Here is a 19,930-nt window from a genome sequence, read left to right as displayed (position 1 = left end):
GGGCCAAACAACTTGCGCCCTGCGCACGTCTGAATTTCCATTTTCCCAGAGTGTTTCACACTGAGTACAAAAAACCCCTCCCTTGGAGATGCCAGTGGCTCTTGGATGGCCCCATGTGCCTTGGGTGGGCTGCTTTGCTGGTGTCCGTGGCTAGCTCATATTTTCCTTGGTGTTGAAGAGCTGCAGCTGCACATCTGCAAGATACTCCCAGGAGAAATGGACCACAGTACAATTTTCGTAAATAGCCTCTCAAATCCAAGATTTGTGAAAGAAATGCTGTCAGTGCTTCCACTTAAATTCTATCCTCATTTTTATAGCTTAGTTCAATTTTAACCAAAAAAAAAAAAAAAAAAAAAAGCCATGTATTCTCTGTAACATAAATTGGTGCAGTTCCACTGAAGTGTGTGGAATTGCATCAAATATTCCAGCAGAGAATTTGGCTCATGAAGGGAAAAGAAGCCTCAATAATGCTATGCTCTCCACATGAACATTCATTTACTTTATTGCCTGTACCAAGAGATCATTTTCTCTGGTCAGAACTCCCACTGCAATTTTTACTATCAAAAATATTGCTTTTAAATAGAAAAATAAAAAGTAAACTATGATAATTTTCAATACTATACTACTATAGCCTTAATTTTCAAGGAAAAACATTTCCAAACTCAATTTTGGATAACGTTCTATTATGTGCAAACCACTGTTGATATAATAACCTCTATTTTAGGTTGCTAGTAAAGAGAAGAACAATGTGACCCATTTAAAAACTGGCTCACAGAAAAAATATTAGCAAGCCATTTATCATTTCTATTTAATTTTGTTGATAAGAACCATTTGACAGAAACATTTCTTTGTTACAAAACTAACAGTAGCATAGGACATATTTGAACATAACATATGCAGTTTGCAATAGCACTGAGAAATGGACTTTCTGTTTGTTGCCAATTGTTTGGAAAAGAAACAAAAAAAGGAAAACTCACCTTTGAACTCTTCAGTAGATGGAGCCTAGATTTTTTGAAATCTCTGATTAATGGGCAAATCATACACAACTGGAGTGCCGCAATGGATGGACGTGGGCTCATTGGGAATGACAGGATGGAATAGTGAGGAGGGACAGTTGCCTTGTGCGTGAGAGAGAAGCAGGGATGCATGGAGCTCTGCCATGAGCAAGCTGAGAGCCGATGAGTCTGGGCTGGCTGGCAGACCAACGTGGGTGACATTAGCGTGGATGTCTGCTACAGACTGCCTGATCAGATAGAAGCAGCAGATCAGGTCTCCTTCAGATAACCAGAAAAAATCCCACGTTCACCGGCCTCCCAGAAGCCATTAACAACCCTGATATCTGTTGGAGGAGAAACGCAGCAGGGCAAAAGCAATCCGGGAGGTTTCTGGAGTGCATTGATAACAATTTCCTGACACAAGTGGTTGAGAAGATGAAGAGGGGAGGTGCTCTGCAGGACATGATTTTTGCAAACAAAGAACTGGTTAGGAGTGTGGAGGTCAGGGGCAGCCCTGGCCACCTTGACTACAGGATGGTGGAGCTTGGGATCCTGAGAGAAGGCAAATAGCAGGTTAAAACCCCTGGACATCAGGAGAGCAAACACTGGCCTGTTCAGGGACTTGCTTGGAAGAATTCTATGTGAGACCACCTTGAAGAAGAGAGGAGGAGTCCAGGAGACCTGGCTGATTTTCAAGGATCCTGTCCTCCAGACTCAAGAGTAGTCCATCCCCATATGCAGGAAGTCAAGCAAAGGTGGCAGAAGCCGGCATGGATGAGCAAGAAGCTCCTGACAAAACTCAAAGATAGAAAAGAAACATTCAAGAGGTGGAAGTAGGGTTAAGTGATATAAGAGAAATATAGAGACACTGACCAAGTATGCAAGTATGGTCTGGTTAGGAATGTCAAAGCCTGCCTGGAGTTGAATCTGGTGAGGGAAGTGAAGGGCAAAAAGAGAAGTTTCTATGGGTACATCAGCAGCAAAGGGGAGACTAGGGAAAATGTGTGCCCACTGATGAATGAGGCAGTGGACCTGGTGACAGGACACAGAAAAGGCCAATGTACTCAATGCCCTTTTCTCATTGGTCTTTACTGGTAAGACTGAAATTCAGTTATTCCAGGCCCCTGAGACCCATGGGAACATCTGGACCAAGGCAGAGTTACTATTGTTGGAGGAGGACCAGGTTAGGGAACGCTTAAACAACTTCAACGCGCACAAGTCCGTGGAACCTCATGGGATGCAACCACAAGTGCTGAGGGAGCTGGCTGATGTCACTGCAAGGCCGCTCTTGATAATCTTTGAAAGATCACGGCAATCAAGGGAATCAAGGAACTATAGGCCAGTCAGCTCAGGCTCAGTCCCTGGGAAAGGGGTGGAGCAAATAATCCTGGATACCATCTGCAAATAGATGAAGTACAAGAGGTGATTAGGAGTAGTCAGCATGGGTCTAGGAAGGGAAAATTATTCTTGACCAATCTGGTAGCCTTCTATGACAAAATGACGAGTCTGGTGCATGAGGGGAGAGCCACGGCTGTTATTTATCTCGAGTTTAGCAAGGTTTTTGACACTGGCTGCCTTCACATTCTCACTGGCAAGCTGATAAAGTACAGACTAGGTAAGAGCACAGTGAGATGGACTGAAAATTGGCTGAACTGCTGTGCTGCAAGGATTGTGAATAGCAACACAAAGTCCATCTGGAGGCCACTCACCAAAGGTGTACACTGGAGGTTGATACTGTTTAACATCTTCATAATTTACCTGGATGGTGGGACAGAATGCACCCTCAGCAGGGAGGAGTGGCTGCTTCACCAAATGTTTGTGTTGCCATCCACAGGGATCTTGACGGGCTGGAGAAATGGGCTGACAGGAACCTCATGAAGTTCAACAAAGGGAAATGCCATGTCCTGCTGCCAGAGAGGAATGACTCCAGGCACCATTACAAGCTGTGAGATCAACCAGCTGGAAAGCAGCTTTAACAAAAAGTACCTAAGAGTCCTGGTGGATACCAAGTTGAACATGAGCCAGAAATGCACCCATGCAACAAAGAAGGCCAACAGCCTCCTGGGCTTCACTCAGAAGAATGTTGTCAGCAGGTCAAGGGATGTGATCCTGCCCCTCTACTCAGCATTGGTGAGACCACACCTAGCGTACTGTGTCCAGTTCTGGCCTCCCCAGTACAAGAGAGATGTAGAGCTACTGGAGAGAGTCCAACACAGGGCCAAGAGATGATTAAGGGACTGGAGCCACACAAGGAAAGGCTGAGAGAGCTGAGACTGTTCAGTCTGGAGATGAGAAGGCTCAGGGAGGATATCACGGAATCACGGAGTTTCAGAGTTGGAAGGGACCTCTAGAGATCATCTAGTCCAACTCCCCTGCTAAAGCAGGATTGCCCAGAGCACATTACTCAGGACTGCATCCAGGTGGGTAATGAAAATCTCCAGAGAAGGGGACTCCACAACCTCCCTGGGCAGCCTGTGCCAGTGCTCTGTCACCCTCACCGTAAAGAACTGTTTCCGTGTATTTGAACGGAACTTCCTATGTTGCAACTTGTGCCCGTTACCCCTCGTCCTGTCACTTGGAACCATTGAAAAGAGCCTGGCTCCATCCTCCTTCGACCCACCCTTTAGATACTTGTATGCCATAATAAGGTCTCCCCTCAGCCTTCTCTTCTCCAGGCTAAAGAGTCCCAGCTCTCTCAGCCTTTCCTCATAAGGGAGATGCTCCAATCCCTTAATCATCTTAGTTGCCCTTCACTGGACTCGCTCCAGCAGATTCCTGTCCCTCTTGAACTGGGGAGCCCAAAACTGGACACAGTATTCCAGTTGTGGCCTCACCAGTGCGTAGAGGGGGAGAATGACCTCCTTTGACCTACTGGCCACACTCTTCCCTATGCAGCCCAGGATTCCATTGGCCTTTTTGGCGACAAGGGCACATTGCTGGGCCATGGATAATTTACTGTCTACTAGGACCCCCAGATCCTTCTCCTCGGAACTACTTCCCAGCAGGTCCACCCCTAACCTATACTGGTGCTTTGCATTCTTCCTCCCCAGGTGCAGGACCTTCATCAATGTGAATAAATAACTGATGGAGGTGAGTGAAGAGGGTGGAAACAGAGATAGGACAAGAGGCAATGGGGCAACTGAAATACAGGAAATCCCACTTAAATGTAAAAAAAAACCCTTTTTTACTCTGGGAGTGGTTAAACACTGGCACACATTACCCATAGAGGCCGTGAAGTCTCCATCTTTGGAGGTACTCAAGACCCAATGGAACAGGGCCTTGAGCAATCTGCTTTAGCTCACCCTGCTTTGAGCAGGGGGCTTGGACTAGATAATCTCTAGAGGTGCATTCCAACCTCAGCCATTGTGTGAAATCATTGCTTATATAATTAAAAAAAATGCTGTCTCTGTATGAAGCCCCATATTATAGGCATGGATGCAATCACGCTTTTCTGCTGTTATTAAGTTCTATTAGAAAGAAATCCTGTATAAACCTACGGGGATTAGGTGCACGCAGAATACTGACATCCAGCAGAGAGACAGCAAGGGACCTTTTGGCACCTGATTCTGGGGTAGATGGGGGATGCTTTGCCGCTCTTCACCAGCTGCAGTCCTTAGGGGCTGGACTGTCTGTCCTCAGGTAAGGAGCACAGTGAGCATCACGACCTTGGTTCGGCATTGTGCTGGAGAGGAGAAGCGAGCTGCTGGTGGGGGACATCTGGCTGTGCTGGCACCACGGCAGCTGGGGAGCTCTCCTCTCAAGGAGAACCCGCAGCTGATTTTTCCAGCCTACTTTCTAGACCTTTTGTGCTGATCCCACAAAGCACAAAGGGAATAGAGCAGGGCTGGGAATATGTGTGAAAAAATATCTCCTGTTAGGTACTGAGCAGAAGGGATATGTAACAGCATGACTTTTGCACCAATTCCACAGAGATAAAACTGCTTCTGAAAGCAGTTTTTTTGGTTGTTCAGGAAAACTAATTTTCTTCCCAGGTTTCAATTAGACAAGGTCATTTTATTTTTTCTTCAGCTTCCTATTATTGTTATGATTATTATCATCAATGAATTATTTGGAACGTCAAGCACACGAGCAAACTAGATTTTTTTTTTTTTTTTACATCGTCCTTTTAATAGTAAGTTTTGGTCTGCATTTCAATAAATGAGGAACCACCACTTACTCTGTTTAGGATTAATGCATTCATGAGTCTTATTTTCAGTGGCTATGAGGGAAAGACAGCATTTTAAAGCAAATTGAGGTAGTTGCTATCTTCCTTAATGCATTTTTAATGTATGAGACATGGTAAGGAACAGAAAAGCATTCTGTGCTCTGCAATACAATTTGACAACAAAAAAATTAAAAACCAAAGAAAGATAAAAGCAAGCTAACAGAATGTATGGAAGAGGGAAAGATACAGCCATGCTATTAGTCTCCAGGTAGATAATTTTATTGGGATTTCCAGAATACGATGAATGAACATGACAACCAGCGGGGGGATGAGGATGTTGTGATATTAATAAGCATGTGATTCCGTATGAAACTGTCCTGTGATTTATAGCTAATAATATTACTGAAATGAGGCTAATGAAGGCAATCAATCCTATATAATCTTTTTTTGTAAATCTGATTGTCAAAGCATTTCTGATGGAAAAGGATAGATTTGTCTTCTCTTCCCAGCAATCCCTGCTGACATAAGAAACCAATGGGAGTGAATAAAACTCTGTGGATGCACTTCTGTTCTTCCTTGCTTCTGTAATGCCTCTCTCATGACAATGTCCTTAAAGCCCCATTTTCTTTGAGTAAGAAAACTGCTACAGTGCATCTGGAGTGCAGTTATAGATCTTACTGGTGTACTAATAAAGTCTAGCTGCTACGAAAGTTACCTTTGACCTTGCTGACTTGGGTACTGATCACAAAGGCTTTTGCTGTGCTGTACCACTCTTCCCAGACCTTTGGGCATTTCTGCAATTAGCCAGTCTGCACTGCACCCCACACTGCTTGTTTTCACTGATATTAGTGCTGGAGTAAACTAAAGTAAGGCAAGCTCCGTTGTATTTATCCATGCTGTAGGAACACTACGGACTGCAGTGTATCTCCACTTCTCACTGTCATCTTTTTCCACTCCAGCCTGCCTTTATCTAAGTAACTGAAATTCATCTTCAGTGAGATTTGGCAGATCCCTGAGAACTTACAGAGATGGGCACTTTCCCCCCTCTTTGTTCTCTTTGCCTGTTTCCCGTATAGTTCATTACTCAGTTTTCCTGGGAAGGGAGAATGTGATTTAGAATATGTATCTTTATAGCATTTGGAAGAACACCTATTTCTTCAGAGAAATATCATGGGTTGTATTTAAGAACACAGACATTTAAGAAATACTGGAAGGAATTTTACTTTGCTTTGCTTCATACTTTGCTTTGCCTCATAGTTCTCCTTATGAGGGAATATCTACAATGAAATTACTAATCTTGTGAACAATTTTGTGGATACTAATGTGTGACCACCATTCTTGGCAGAATGAGAAGTTCCCCCACATAATTTATCTCCTCAAGCCCAAAGCCTTCCTCTCTAGGATTCTGGATATGGGCAGTCCAGCAGAGGTTGCTGTCTCTGTTACTGTGCTCATTTAGGTGAATGGCAATAACCTTTTTGATATCAGTGAGGCAGGATAAGATCTCGTGTCAACAGCCAGCACTCACATCTTTCCTCATCTCAAGAATCTTGCTGATATCTGATTTAACAACTTATACGTCCACCTCACCCAAATACATGAGTAGGCACAGATATATGACAGCAAGGAGGTACGATGGTGAAGAAAAGGATGTAAATGTAAATTTGGAATAAAAATATGTCATTATGGACAAGATAATAGCACATATTTTCTGCGCCAGGCTTTTTTTTCTGGATCCCAGTTCCAAGCAGCTGCTGAGGCTAGTGGCATGAAGCACAGGAGATTATGGGCAAAAACGTATTTGAAATATCAGACGCTCAGAATAGCTGAAGCCTTATCTGAGCTTGGTGAGACCAGGCTGAGATAGGACACAGACTGGAGAAACACCAGTGACACAGCAAACAAGGGAATGGCTACTGGTTGCAAAAGAAAAACAGTTGATTATGTTCTGTCAGAAACCAAAATATTTTAGTTAGAGTCCTGAGTGGTTATTTGTGTTTGAGGTTACTTATGAAAACGACTTACCACAGAGCAGATTAGATCCTAACACTGTTGCGCTGTCATCACTGTAAATTCATTAATGCTTCACTGAACTGTTCTAATGCCATTAGACCGCCCCATGTCACAAGTGTTGTGTCTATGAATGCTCTCTTTGTCTCCCTGCTTAGCATGAAAGGTGAAAGGCACTGGAATTGAACTGATTTTTCAAGCCAAGAATCTTTGCAATCATAAATAAAATAAGCCCCTTCAGCTTAACATTCATTGCCTCCTTTCTCCTGCAGAAACAGATGTCAGCACAAGGAGAAAGCAGGTGCAGAGTGCCTCTTTCAGCTGCTTTTGGAGAAAAGCAGGAAGTGAATAAATCACCGGGAGATGTGTTGTGTGCACCTTTAGAAAAGCATTTATAACTTCTAGATACATTTCTGCTAATGAGGGAGTGAGATGCCAGCTCTTTGGAAGTTACAGCATGCACTGTTGCACTCTCATCAACTCTGATGGATGTGGTTTGTATGGGAATATAATTTAAACATGAGGATATGAGGAATGATTTATTAAATTACCAGAGAAAGTACTTAAGACAAAAAGTCTAATACCAGAAAAAATGTCTGCCTTAGTGGAATGCTATTAGAACTACAAAATTTCTTATAAACTGGAAACCCCCAAACGAATGCTCTCCATACACTGCAGCACTGTGTGAATCTGCATATAAATACCCTGAAGTAGTAGTTGTGAAATATTATCATTAGGACAAACAGTGTCTTAACTCCTGAACCTAATAAAGGCCACAATCTTATTATTGCTGTTAAAGTGAACAGCAATGTAATCTGAGAGCATGTTATGTTTGGGTGTGTGGTGAGAATTTGAATACAGCCATTTTCCCCCTAGGCAATCCAACTCTCACACAAAACATTGTCATTTTTCAGTAAGGGCAAGATTAGATCCACTATCACAGAATCATAGAATCATAGAATTGTCTAGCTTGGAAGGGACATTGAAGATCATTGAGTCCAACCATCAACCTAACACTGCCAAAACCACTGCTAAACCATGTCCCTCAGCACCACATCTACACGTCTTTTAAATACCTTCAGGGATGGCGACTCCACCACTTCCCTGGGCAGCCTGTTCCAATGCTTGACACCACTTACTGTGAAGAGCTTTTTCCTAATATCCATCCTAAACCTACCCTGGCACAATTTGAGGCCATTTCCTCTTGTCCTATTGCTTGTTATGTGTGAAAAAAGGTCAACCCCTACCTCTCTACAACCTCCTTTCAGGTAGTCGTAGAAAGCAATAAGGTCTCCCCTCAGCCTCCTTTTCTCCAGGTTAAACAACCCCAGTTCCCTCAGCCAGTCCTCATAAGATTTGTCCTCCAGACCCCTCACCAGCTTCATTGCCCTTCTCTGGGCACGCCCCAGAACCTCAATGTCTTTCTCGTAGTGAGGGGCTCAAAACTGAACACAGTACTTGAGGTTGGGTCTTACCAGTGCCAACTACAGGGGGACAATCACCTCCCTAGTCCTGCTCACCACACTATTCCTGATACAAGCCAGGATGTCATTGGCCTTCTTCGCCACCTGGGCACACTGCTGGCTTATATTCAGCTGGCTGTTGACCAACACCCCCAGGCCCTTTTCCACAAGTCAGCTTTCCAGCCACTCTTCCCCAGCCTGTCGCACTGCATGTGGTTGTTGTAACCCAAGTGCAGGACCCGGCATTTGGCCTTGTTGAACCTCATACCATTGGCCTCGGCCCATCTGTCCAGCCTGTCCAGATCCCTCTGTAGAGCCTTCCTACCCTCAAGCAGATTGACACTCCCACCTAACTTAGTGTGGTCTGCAACCTTACTGAGGGTGCTCTCAATATGATCCACAGTCCCTCTAAGATGCCAGACCAAGGTGAGTAGAAAGGGATAGAGTGCCATAGCCTCTCTTCCCTCGCTTTCCACATCTATCAGCAGAGCTGGTTTGATGCGGGTAGAAGCATGCTATTCTTTGTAAAGAGCTGGCACAATTTGCCCTCATTAGCAGAGCATGCCCACTTTTATTTGCCGCTCTTGCAGTATCTCATTTTAAACAGCACGCCGCAGGGATTTTGTAGAGTGTCTGGGATTTAAACTATGAAAGGAGAAGTTTTTCTTGTAAACTCCTGTAGCTTCCTGGACTTGATGCACTGCATTGCCTGGCAGGGATTTCACTTTCCTCGCAACAGTGAAAAAGCACTAACCCTCTCGTCACACAACAACTTGCTTCAATGCCCCACACTAGCAAAGAAGCTCTGTGATAAACAAGCTTTTAATTTTGTATTTCCACACTTTTAGTCAGTAATTTGCAACTTGACAAAGCTGTGTGTCAATGACTGTGCCAAAAGCTCAGCCCCGAACAGAGACGCTAAAAGAAGTGTGAGGGTAGAGGAGAAAGCGCTCACGGGAAGCTCACAGAAGAATCATACTTTTAGAAGCTTTGTAGATGCTTTGATTCAGTGCCATCAGTCTTACTGCTGCAGGCCTTCTACTTATTGCTAATGTAGACAGTCCAGGAAAAGTCCCAAGAAACTATAAATGATGCCTTTTAACCTGAAAAGTATCTTCTGCTTCCCTGAATTTCAAGGAGGAGAATTTGCCAAAGCCAAAAACGCGCCAGGACTCACAAGGAGCCTGCCCTTTCATATGATAAGGTCTCTCTGGAACAAACTGTTGTTTAATCAAAGTATATAGGAAGCCAAATCTCATGGAGCATCAGATTTTCAGCAAAGAGCCCTGCTGGCTCCTTCAACACGCCGCCAGCCCAAGTGTGTCAGGTAGAACTGCTGGAGATGGGCCATCTTCTGTGTGAAGGGAATACCCGACACTCGAATGTATGCTAACATACCCAAGACAGAGATTTTCAGTGCCAAAACGAGACTTTTAAGTGCTAAGCAGGAATAATAATAGAATTTCAGTTTGCTATGAGAGATACTGACCCACAGCTGGGAGGCAAAAATAAGCTATTTCAGAGAAAGTGCTTACACACAGTTGAGCAGTTTGGGAAGCAGCACAGGAACACAAACAGCTGAGCTTACCTGACAGTCTTTTTCCCTGAAACCTTCACAATAATCCTTAAGTACTGCACTGTCTTCTGGTGCTTTTCCTCTGCCCCTTTTCCAGATGAAGAGAGGCTGAGCTTATCGGCTTTGCTGATACGACAAAGCACACTAGGCTACAAACTAACTCCCTTCCTGTGGAACAAACACTAGGAAGCAGCTGAAGAGATATTTAAGACTCCTGTGTTTCAGTTTAAACCAGAAAATGCCTGTTTTCAGATTCCTACACAGGAGGGTGGAGACTGTGAAATACAAAATCTTACAGGAAAAACACAAAAAAGGCTTATATCAAACTTATTCTTAGTGAAGAAGTCTTCTCTGATGCCTTTTTTTCCTTTTTTTTTTTTTATATATATATAAAACTGCTGTATATGGATGCATTGCAGGACACTGATAAAATATTACAGCCACTGGCTAACTTACTGCATGGAAACCTGGGGCGTTTGGGGTAAAGATTCCATATTCAGTGTGTGAAAGGATTTTTATTTTTAATGGCATCTGTTTGAAGTTGTTCAGTAGCTTGGAAAGTTAGCAATCCCTTTGCACTTCCAAATATGAACATTTCTGTGTCTGCATAACATCTCAGTTTTTTGAGGTTGGGGATACAAAGATAAATCCCCTTAGTGATTCTTTTTACAACACATCTAATCTAAGGCTGGTGTTACGACATTATTTTTGATGATATTATCACCCTGATTCAAGAAATCAGCATTCCTACTCCAAACATTTAAATTAGAACAAAATCAGCTGCTTCTTCCTAGTTATCTACATTGAAACATGATTAATGAACAGTAAAATCTAAATCTAAATGGCAACAGCTCCTGTTCCTAGGTTCCAGTTGAGCCATTTTGAATTGCAAAACTGAGGATGTGAACTAAGAGTCTTTCTAGCAGCATTACAGTGTTATCTCACGCTGTCCTCTATCGTTCACTGCCTGGTCTCCCTTTAAATACTTTCTCCTTCATAATTATTATCTGCAGTTGACCATTGGACTTTGAAACTGCAAACTGCTTTCCATATCTTTTGCTTCCTGCTGTATATACTTTGAAATCATACAGTTCATTTTCTATCACTAAGATTACAAGTGACATGACTTCAGAGGAAAAAGGTAGAAAAAATTGAATGAAAATAGGGAGGTATTTAATTGCTATAAAATGTGACACAATTGCTATAAAAGTGTAACAGCTGGAAAAAAAAAAAAGAGCTGCTGTACTTAGAATCTGGTTCTGATTCAGTGGTGAATAGAAAAAATAATTAGAAATAAAAACTGCAATAAGTGTAAAAGGAGTAAAACATATTGATATCAAGTAAAAATTGTGGACTACAAGAATATTGATGAACACTTTAGGGAAAAATCCATAGCTTGGGTTCACACAAATAACTAAACATTTTCTAACTACATTAGTAAGAAAAGAAACACAAAATCAATTACTGGATGAGACTGAGAATTTTGAATGACGATAGAGAAATAAAATATAAATATTTTGGGGTTTCAATGTTTGGAGAGAAGGAGTCTGATCTTCTTATATCATGTGTGGGTAAAGAATTTTGCAGTTTATTAATAGCTAAGTGTCATTATACAATATCATAAAACTTAGAATTTTAAATCTGATTTAAATTTATGTACTCACACCCGTAGAGTTCTACAAGAATTGCCTGACATATCTTCAGTCGTTTCTGTCAATTTTTTAAAAATCTAGGAAAATATTACAAGGCTTAAAGAATTTTAACATTATGTAAATATTTAAAAAAAAAGGGGAGAAATGAGATAATCTACCTGGTTAGCCTGCCTGATGACAGTTCCAGGAAAAATATGAAAGCCATTGGTATGGGATTACAGTCATAAAACCTTGATGGAGAGGAATATAATTAATGCTAGTGGCAACAGTTTTACAGAAAGTATGTCTTGTCAAACAAGTATATATAATGAGATTACAGATTTTAATGAGGCATACAATTTACTAGTGTACAAGATTTTGATTAAAAATGAACACTAGGGTTCATTCAAATGAATGGCATTTTAGGTCAACTAAATGTAAAATGATAGTGCAGGCTGTATCCACATTCTGTAGACTGGCTCCTGGATACCCTGACTCAGAAAGAGGATTAATGTTTATAATAAACAGCAGCAGAACAAGAGCTCCAATGTCTGATTCAACAGAAAAAAAAAAAAAAAGACTAATGTGAATAGTCATTTTTTTTCACATAAAAAAGAAATAAATGAGAACACAGAGGTGAAAACAAGAGCTACACAGGACAATTCTAGTGTCTGTATTTTTAATGTGGAAAACAGGAAAATGTGGAGAAAAGCTAAAACCAAAATATCCTGGTCTTAACCCTCTAGTAAGTGTTAATGAGCTCCTCTTGTTTAGACTACACAGAGGTGACCAGACTAAAGTGGGTGAGTACATTAGAGAGCAAACACAAAGCAATAAAGGCTCTTCTGTCCAGGCAAACAAGCATAATGAAACCAGTGGCTGGAAGTTAAAGCCAGATAAATTCAAACTAGAATTGGGTACCCATTAATTAACACTGCAGGGGATTAACCACTGGAACAAACTGTCAAAGTAATGAATTCTTTATTTCTTGAAGTCTTCAGGAAAAAAGTCTTTCTGGAAAAAATTCTGTAGCAAAACACAAGTTCTTATTTCTTGATAGCCAAATAATTAACTGAATACATGAGTAACTGTGTGAAATGTAATAGAGTGTGTGATATAGGAAGCCAGATCGCACTCTGAATGTGAGATTTCATAGCTTTACCAGAACGGGGCATGTGAGCACTTTGTCATCTACAAATGTCTACACATTGATAAGCAAAACTTAGTAGAATGAATGAAGAACAGACTCTTCTTTTTTACAGAATCAAATGTGTTGTTATCCCCCTGCCACTTGATCCTGATCAGTGCGTCCCCTTTCTCATCAGCTTTCCAGACGCAAAGCCAACACCTTTAAGCCAACACTTACTGGGGCTCTTCTAGTGAAAAACTGCTCAGGTTCATTATTTAGCTCATTCTTTCATTTTATTTTAAACAGTAGAAGATATTAAATCTTTCCCTGATTCAGTAATTCTTTTTTAAACATTTAACTTTCAGGTAGCGGATTTAACATCTATCAGTTTCACTGACAAAAAGCTACTTCATTTTAATAGGAATTAGCTGAAACTCATAATCCTTCAGGAATCTCACTGAATATTAAAGATCTGAAATTATTACAGGTAGGTAAATAAATATTTATCATCTCCTTATTGCAGATATTTCCTCTGGGCATCCCATCTTCTTCCTTGAATTTGGGTCTGGGTGTATCTTTAGTTCTGCTTCCTTCCTAAAGAAATAAAGAACTATTTACATAGGAGTTTTGCCATGTCAGGACCCTTGCATTCTGTGTTTCAAACAGATTCTATTTCATCCTTTATCTCTCTTTTCCTTTTAGCCTACTAGGGGAAAAAAACCCACCTCACTTCCCTTCTACTCTGCTATTGTCTGCAGGATTTCACTTTGCTTTCATACTTGTTTCACTTCATCAGCAGTTCCTGTTGTCTTCGCCACTTTTTATAATTCTTTATAATTATTTTTTTCCAGGGCTAGATTCTGTTAGAGAAAAGAAAAACTCCAGGAGACTACAATAGATTATTCTCTTATTTTTTTAGTGTACCCTTAATTACACTATATTTTTTATTATTTCTTCATTTCCCTTTCGACTGTGGTATTTTTAGTCCTCAGAAATGGCTTCCTATTCCTTGGGTTTTCTTTGAAGAACTTGAAACTATCCTGTCATAGTTTTAGTGTCCTCTAGATGTATGTGTGAATTCTCACAGGCAGCCATAATAGCCCCATTTTACACATTTGAACATGGGGAGAATATATGCCGATTATGCCCATTGCTTTAGAAATATTAGTCTGTTCACATTTTCCCTTCATCTCTTCTGTACTCTTACACATGCAATTTTGCATGTTAAGAGTTTTATACCCGTACTGTAGAAAAACTTGTGTACACACTTTCAGATCAATATGTTGATCTTAATTCCTCCCAAAACCATGTATATTGTAAAGTGAAACGTGTAAAGTGTATGCAGGACCAGTCTGCGATCCTATTAGCTGGCAAAGCCAAGAAGCACAAATTTACACTTACAGACCATAAAACACACAAGGCCACTGAAACCACCTTTTGGTGTGGATGTAAGGGGAATTTGGGATCCAGCCGACTTATTTTGCAATGTTTGCAGGACGGCATTTGCCAACGTAAACCTGACTTGCAAACATACGGAGTCTTTCACTGTAAATGGTTTCTCTTTGCTATAAATGCTCACTTTATTGAAAATGATCTCTCTTTACCTTTTCGTCTTGGACTATTTATATTACCCGACCATCCTTTTCCTTTTTGCAACACATTACTTCAGCTGCAGAAAAAAAATGATAGGCAAATAATATTATTCCAGGAATACTGGAATATTATACCTTGTAATGAATGAGTTCCTTTCAACATGTGCAGAGAGATTTTCAATTTTGTTATATATAAACTAGTGCTTTAATGGTCAAATGCAGAAACTTTCTGCTTACACTTCTAAGTTTGGAAAAGAATCAAACTTCTTTGGGAGAGTAACCTGGCAAGAAATAAAGATAGAAACAAGACCGTGTGAGAGATGATTGCTGGCCAACCTCATAGTGCAAGGCAGGAAGCAAAATAGGAAGCCCTGTTCACTGTAAAAGCTATATGCTCCTGATCCCTCTAGTTGCCTACGTTGCTGTATGGACATTGCCTTTTCTTTCAGGACACCTTGGCAAGAACTGAGATCTGGTTTAGAGAAGCATAAATGGACTCTAAATTGCCCCAAATGGAATACTCTAATATCCCACAGAATATTTCTCTCCTTATCATAATATTGAGTCCTGGTGCCCTCAACTACTCTATGCTGGCAGCAAGGTAATAAAGAAAGAAATGAATAATAAAGGAAATATGATAATCTCACAGATTGAATTTCTCATCCCTCGAATCAGAGAAATAACCATAAGTTCTGTGGCCTGCACAGAGTCCTGCTGGTAGGAGTGTACAGTTTAAAATAACTTGTATGTAATTCTGCTTTTCTTTTTCCTACAGATTTCTTAGTAACCTGTACAGTTCTCTGCATTGGACTCTCCCTTCTGGAGTGGTGAAAGTAATAAGTTGTTGAAATGTAACCTCTTAAAAAAACGCTGCTAGTCATTAATGGCAATTTATGCATACAAATTTCAGTGTTTGGATGCAAAATTTTTGTTCAGGCATGGTTTTCCCTGTATATACATTTTAAGGTGTTTAGGGAAGTTATATTGGCTTTTGAAAAATCAGTGACTGTATAACAAAGATGTATATCTAGATATAGGAAATACAAGAACATTTGTTTGCAGTCTCACCAGGATTACATATTATACCAAACATGTTTCAAAATGCCGTTTCTTATTTGACAAAAAGGCATGTCAGAGACACCAAACTACTGTCCTCTGAGTTCAAAGAGGAACTGTTAAGCCCTGGATCTGTGCCTGAGCTTTTTCTTCCTGGTATCATCAAAGGGTGTGATCATTAATCCCAGTTAAACAAGAAGTCAGCATGCTCCACAGAATCAAAGGCTGAACCGGGATTCAGGAGAGAGATGCCCTGTTTCTGCTTCTGCTGGTGAGGTACCATGTCACTTACGAAGGTCACGTTGGCTGGGCTTCTCCTACTTCTTGCCCATCAATTTGATACTAGCTTGAGGGCCATAAGTATGCCTCCCTACAAATTTTTCAGTATGCTGAGCCAATGTAGCAAACACCAGAAGCAATACAGTTTTACAGAATAAAAAGTGCATTTATGTGTATTTTAGTTATATACATTTAACATCTTTTTGTAGGAAAGGCAACCATTGGGAGCTTCTACACAAACTTAAACTTCAGATGTCTAGTAATAATAAATTTTCTGAAGATTAATATAAGGTCAGTTTAAGAGAGATGGAACACAGATGGCTGGCATGAACCATGTGATCCCTGCAAAGAGCGCACTTAATTGAAGAGGAAAGAACTGTAAAGTGGAAGTGGATGCCTTGAGACAAGTCTATCAGGTAACATAACGCTACACTGGTGAGTGTTTCTAGATGATTGCACAGTACATCAATATGTGGCAAAGGGCAGTGCATAGGGCACCATCAGGATACTATACAGAGGAACAAAAATGGACTGACAGAGCACAACACTTTCAAGTGTGCCTACATCATTAAAGGTGTCCAAATCCCACTGATCTTGAACAGGGCTTAGATGGTGCCACTATCTCCATCTGATTGTCTCAATCCTCTTACTTGAAGCTGGGTTCACAAAAGAATGAATTGGTTTGTGCAGAGATTGGTCAGGTCAATATCCACATTTGTGGTTGGAGTTAAATGTGAGAGATTTGTCCTGTGCTCCATTTCATTGTGGAGACATACCCTTGAACTCCTTTGCTACTTACACGCTTCACCATGAAAGAAGTCATAGGAATCTTCAGTGGAATCTAATCTGCTGATTATATCAGGCTATGGCTGGCAGATACTATAGAAGAAATAGGGTATTTGCACAAAAAACAGCTCAGCAGACATATGGGAATAAAGAAATGCCACTATTCAGTAAGGCTTTACCTGTTATGTCTAATTTTGCAGAGATATGGAAAGGATGGAAAGGTTAAGAGGAAGAGCAACAAATGTAAGTAGCTTAGTTCTTCACTTATGAACAGAAGCCACAAAAACTATGGAAAGCCATGAAAAGTACTTATTGCAAAACAGGAACTCGCAGGTCTGATAATATTGCCCCTCATAAGTGTGAAATTCTAGAACAGATGTCCCACAGGAAAGCTACTGCAGGAAAGGACTTAATAGAGGGCATGAATGAAGTACTGTGCTTTGAGGAGCAAGGGAATGAACCCGGCCTCCTAGGACTGGTTTGTTTGTTTTTTTTTTTTTTTTTCAAAATGTGAGACTCTGTTTGAAGAGGAAAATGAATTTCCAGTCAGATGGATGAGAGTCAGTGATGATTTAGGGGAATGTTTGTTTTTTCCCCGTGTGGTTGAGCAATGATTCAAAGGTACTGACATTAATAGAAACAACTAGTGTGTGTTTAAGAAGTGATTAGGGAATAAAACTTAACAACGAATAAAGCCAGTTTGGTATGGGAGATGGGTATGCATATACAACATGATATCTCACGTGACTAAAATTCGTGTTAAAAAACCCGAGTTTTCTGTTTGTACTGATGTCAGGTGCTCACTATATGAGGAGTAATATTTTCTTCTTTTTTGCCTCAATAAGCTGCACCACAGTTGTAGTTTGTTTTAGTAGTATATATTCCTTTCAACCATCCATAGCGACAATAGTAACTAATGATCCTGCAGAAGGAAACTTGTGTTTCTGTTCTGATCTTGACAAAAACCCAACCCAGTACATTCTACCTCTTTTGTCCTATTTTCTTTTCACCTTGCGTGCAGCTCATGAACAATACTCTATTGGCTTATTAATGAAATTCCAGCTCAATCCTTCTTCCATCTCACTTTCACACTGATGATAATTTCCGCTCCCATGTCAGCCCTGCACAGGAATCACAGGTACTACTGCTGAGTTGGGGAACACTGAAGCACAATGAGATCCACACCTAGATCAAACCTTGTGGACCAACACCACAGGGTCAGGATATTATCCTCTTGGGATACCAGAATGCAGGGAGGTCTGGTCACTGTCTTTAAGCGGCCAAAGGCACTTTCACATACCATTACAGCAACTCTTACTGCCTCGGTTAGCTTTCCTGGTTGCTGTCAGGGACTGCAGACTGCAGTGCTGGGTTCCCATGCCCCTCGCTGTCACTAATGCAAGCATTTGGGCCACTGCCTAGGGTAGATCTCTATTACAGAGGTCCCTTCTATCCTTTTTTTCCCTTGCCAGAATGAACGTTCTCTAGGTCCATACATGGCTGTTGGTAAAGGAGGAGCAAGAGTCCTTTCATATCCTTGAATTGAGGCATCCTTGTGTTGGGGAGAGACTTTCCTCAAACTCTACATCCTCTATATTCTGCAGGAGGAGTTGAAGCCACACTCCTGGATGTGTCCTAAATGAAGGGGTCACTGTAAAGAGTATGGAGTCCTCATCCCTCCTTCAGAACAGCAGGGCAGAGCTGGGCTCCCCTGCTTATTCAGGGGCTCCTTTATCCACACTGAGGGCCTCCTCCCTCTACAGGGATCCTTCCACAGTGCTGCGCGGTGAGGAGGAACCACAGAATCACAGAATGGCTGAGACTGGAAGGGACTTCTGGAGATCACCTTGTCAAAATCCCTTGCTCAAGCAGAGCCACCCAGAGCAAGTTCCCCATGACCCTGTTCAGGTGAGTATTTGCAGGGATGGAGAATCTACAACCTCCCTGGACAACCTGTGACAGAGCTTAGTCACTCTCACAGTAAAAACGTTTCCTGATGTTCAGAGAGAAACTCCCGTGTTTCAGTTTGCGCGCATTGCCTCTAGTCTTGTCACTGGGCACCACAGAAAAGAGCCTGGCTCTGTCTTCTTTGCATCTTCCCTTCGGGTATTTGTGCACATCAATGAGATCCCCGAGCCTGCTCTTCTCCAGGCTTCTTTCTTCTCCTTTCCTCATAGGAGAGCTGCTCCAGTCCCTTAACCATCTTCATGACCCTTTGCTGGACTCTCTCCAGTATGTCCACGTCCCTCTTGTACTGGGGAGCCCAAACCCAGACCCAGCACTGCGTGGAAGGGCAGGATCGCCTCCCTTGACCTGCTGCCATTGCTTCGACGATCGCAGCCCAAGGTTATCATTCACCTTCTCCACGGTGAGGGCATGCAGCTGGCTCACGTCCAACCTGGTGCCCACCAGGATCCCCCCCCTCCCCCGCCCCCCCGGCCCCTTTTCTGCCAGGCTGCTTTCCAGCCTGGCAGCCCCCAGCCGCGTTATTCCTCCTCAAGGGGAGGGCTTTGCCCTTCCCCTTGTCCAAGTTGCTCAGGCCGCCTGTGCCCAGCCCAGCGGGGCAGGGGGGACACCCCCTCACACACCCCCCCCGCCCCAGGCGAGGGTGAGCAGCCTGCCGGGGAAGGCGAGGAAGACGCGGGGAGGACAGGGGAGCGGCGGCCCACGGGGGACTCCAGCCTGGACCGCGGCTCTTGCCGCCGTCGCCGCCGCCGGCCCCTCTCCCCACTCCGCCGTTTGCCGCCTGTACCCTCTCGCCGGCCCCGCCGCCCCCCCGGCACACCGCTCGGCTCCCGGGCCCGCCCGCCGGCCGCCCCCGCGTCACCTCTGCCCCTGCCCCGCCAGACGGCGACACCCGCCGGCGGGGGCGGGAGGGCGGAGGGCGGGCCGAGGCAGGGTGCGGAGCGCCGCCAGCCCGCCTCGTCCCCTCACACACGCTCCGCGCGCGCACACCCCCACACACATACACACACCGCCCAGCCGAGGGGAGCCGGGGCCGCTCGCAGGGCGCCCGCCCATGGCTGACAGGAACCTGATCGAGGGCGCCGAGCCCTTCCCGCGCCGGGAAGAGGCTCCGGAGTGGGGCTACGAGGAAGGTGAGGAGCGGGCGGGGAGAAACTTTCGCCGCGGTTGGGAGCGGGTGGGAGGATTTCAGCGGCGGAGCGGAGGGGAAGATCGCTCCCCACACCCCCCATATCCCATATCCCCCTTCCCCATCTCCGGCCGCCGCGGGGAGCGGGGAAGCG

General features: G+C 43.0%; 2 protein-coding genes across 2 annotated transcripts in view; one reads left to right on the top strand and one right to left on the bottom strand.

Annotated features, from left to right (window-relative positions):
- The window catches only part of CHD7 (chromodomain helicase DNA binding protein 7), a gene marked incomplete at its 5' end in the record, with an annotated part of 588,463 nt that overhangs the window by 172,758 nt on the left and 395,775 nt on the right, over positions 1 to 19,930 (bottom strand). The gene's annotated exons all lie outside the window — the stretch shown is intronic.
- Positions 19,645 to 19,930, top strand: part of CA8 (carbonic anhydrase 8) — a 57,457-nt gene continuing 57,171 nt past the window's right edge. Inside the window, exon 1 of the mRNA XM_082499697.1 lies at positions 19,645 to 19,780. Within this exon, the coding sequence (XP_082355823.1) occupies positions 19,702 to 19,780 (79 nt within the window). The 5' untranslated portion in view covers positions 19,645 to 19,701. The remainder of the gene's footprint in view (positions 19,781 to 19,930) is intronic.

The sequence above is a fragment of the Vanellus vanellus genome (assembly GCF_965231255.1).
Source record: "Vanellus vanellus genome assembly, chromosome: 2".
In the NCBI taxonomy this organism is placed as follows: domain Eukaryota; kingdom Metazoa; phylum Chordata; class Aves; order Charadriiformes; family Charadriidae; genus Vanellus; species Vanellus vanellus.
This window is presented reverse-complemented; position numbering and strand designations above follow the sequence as displayed.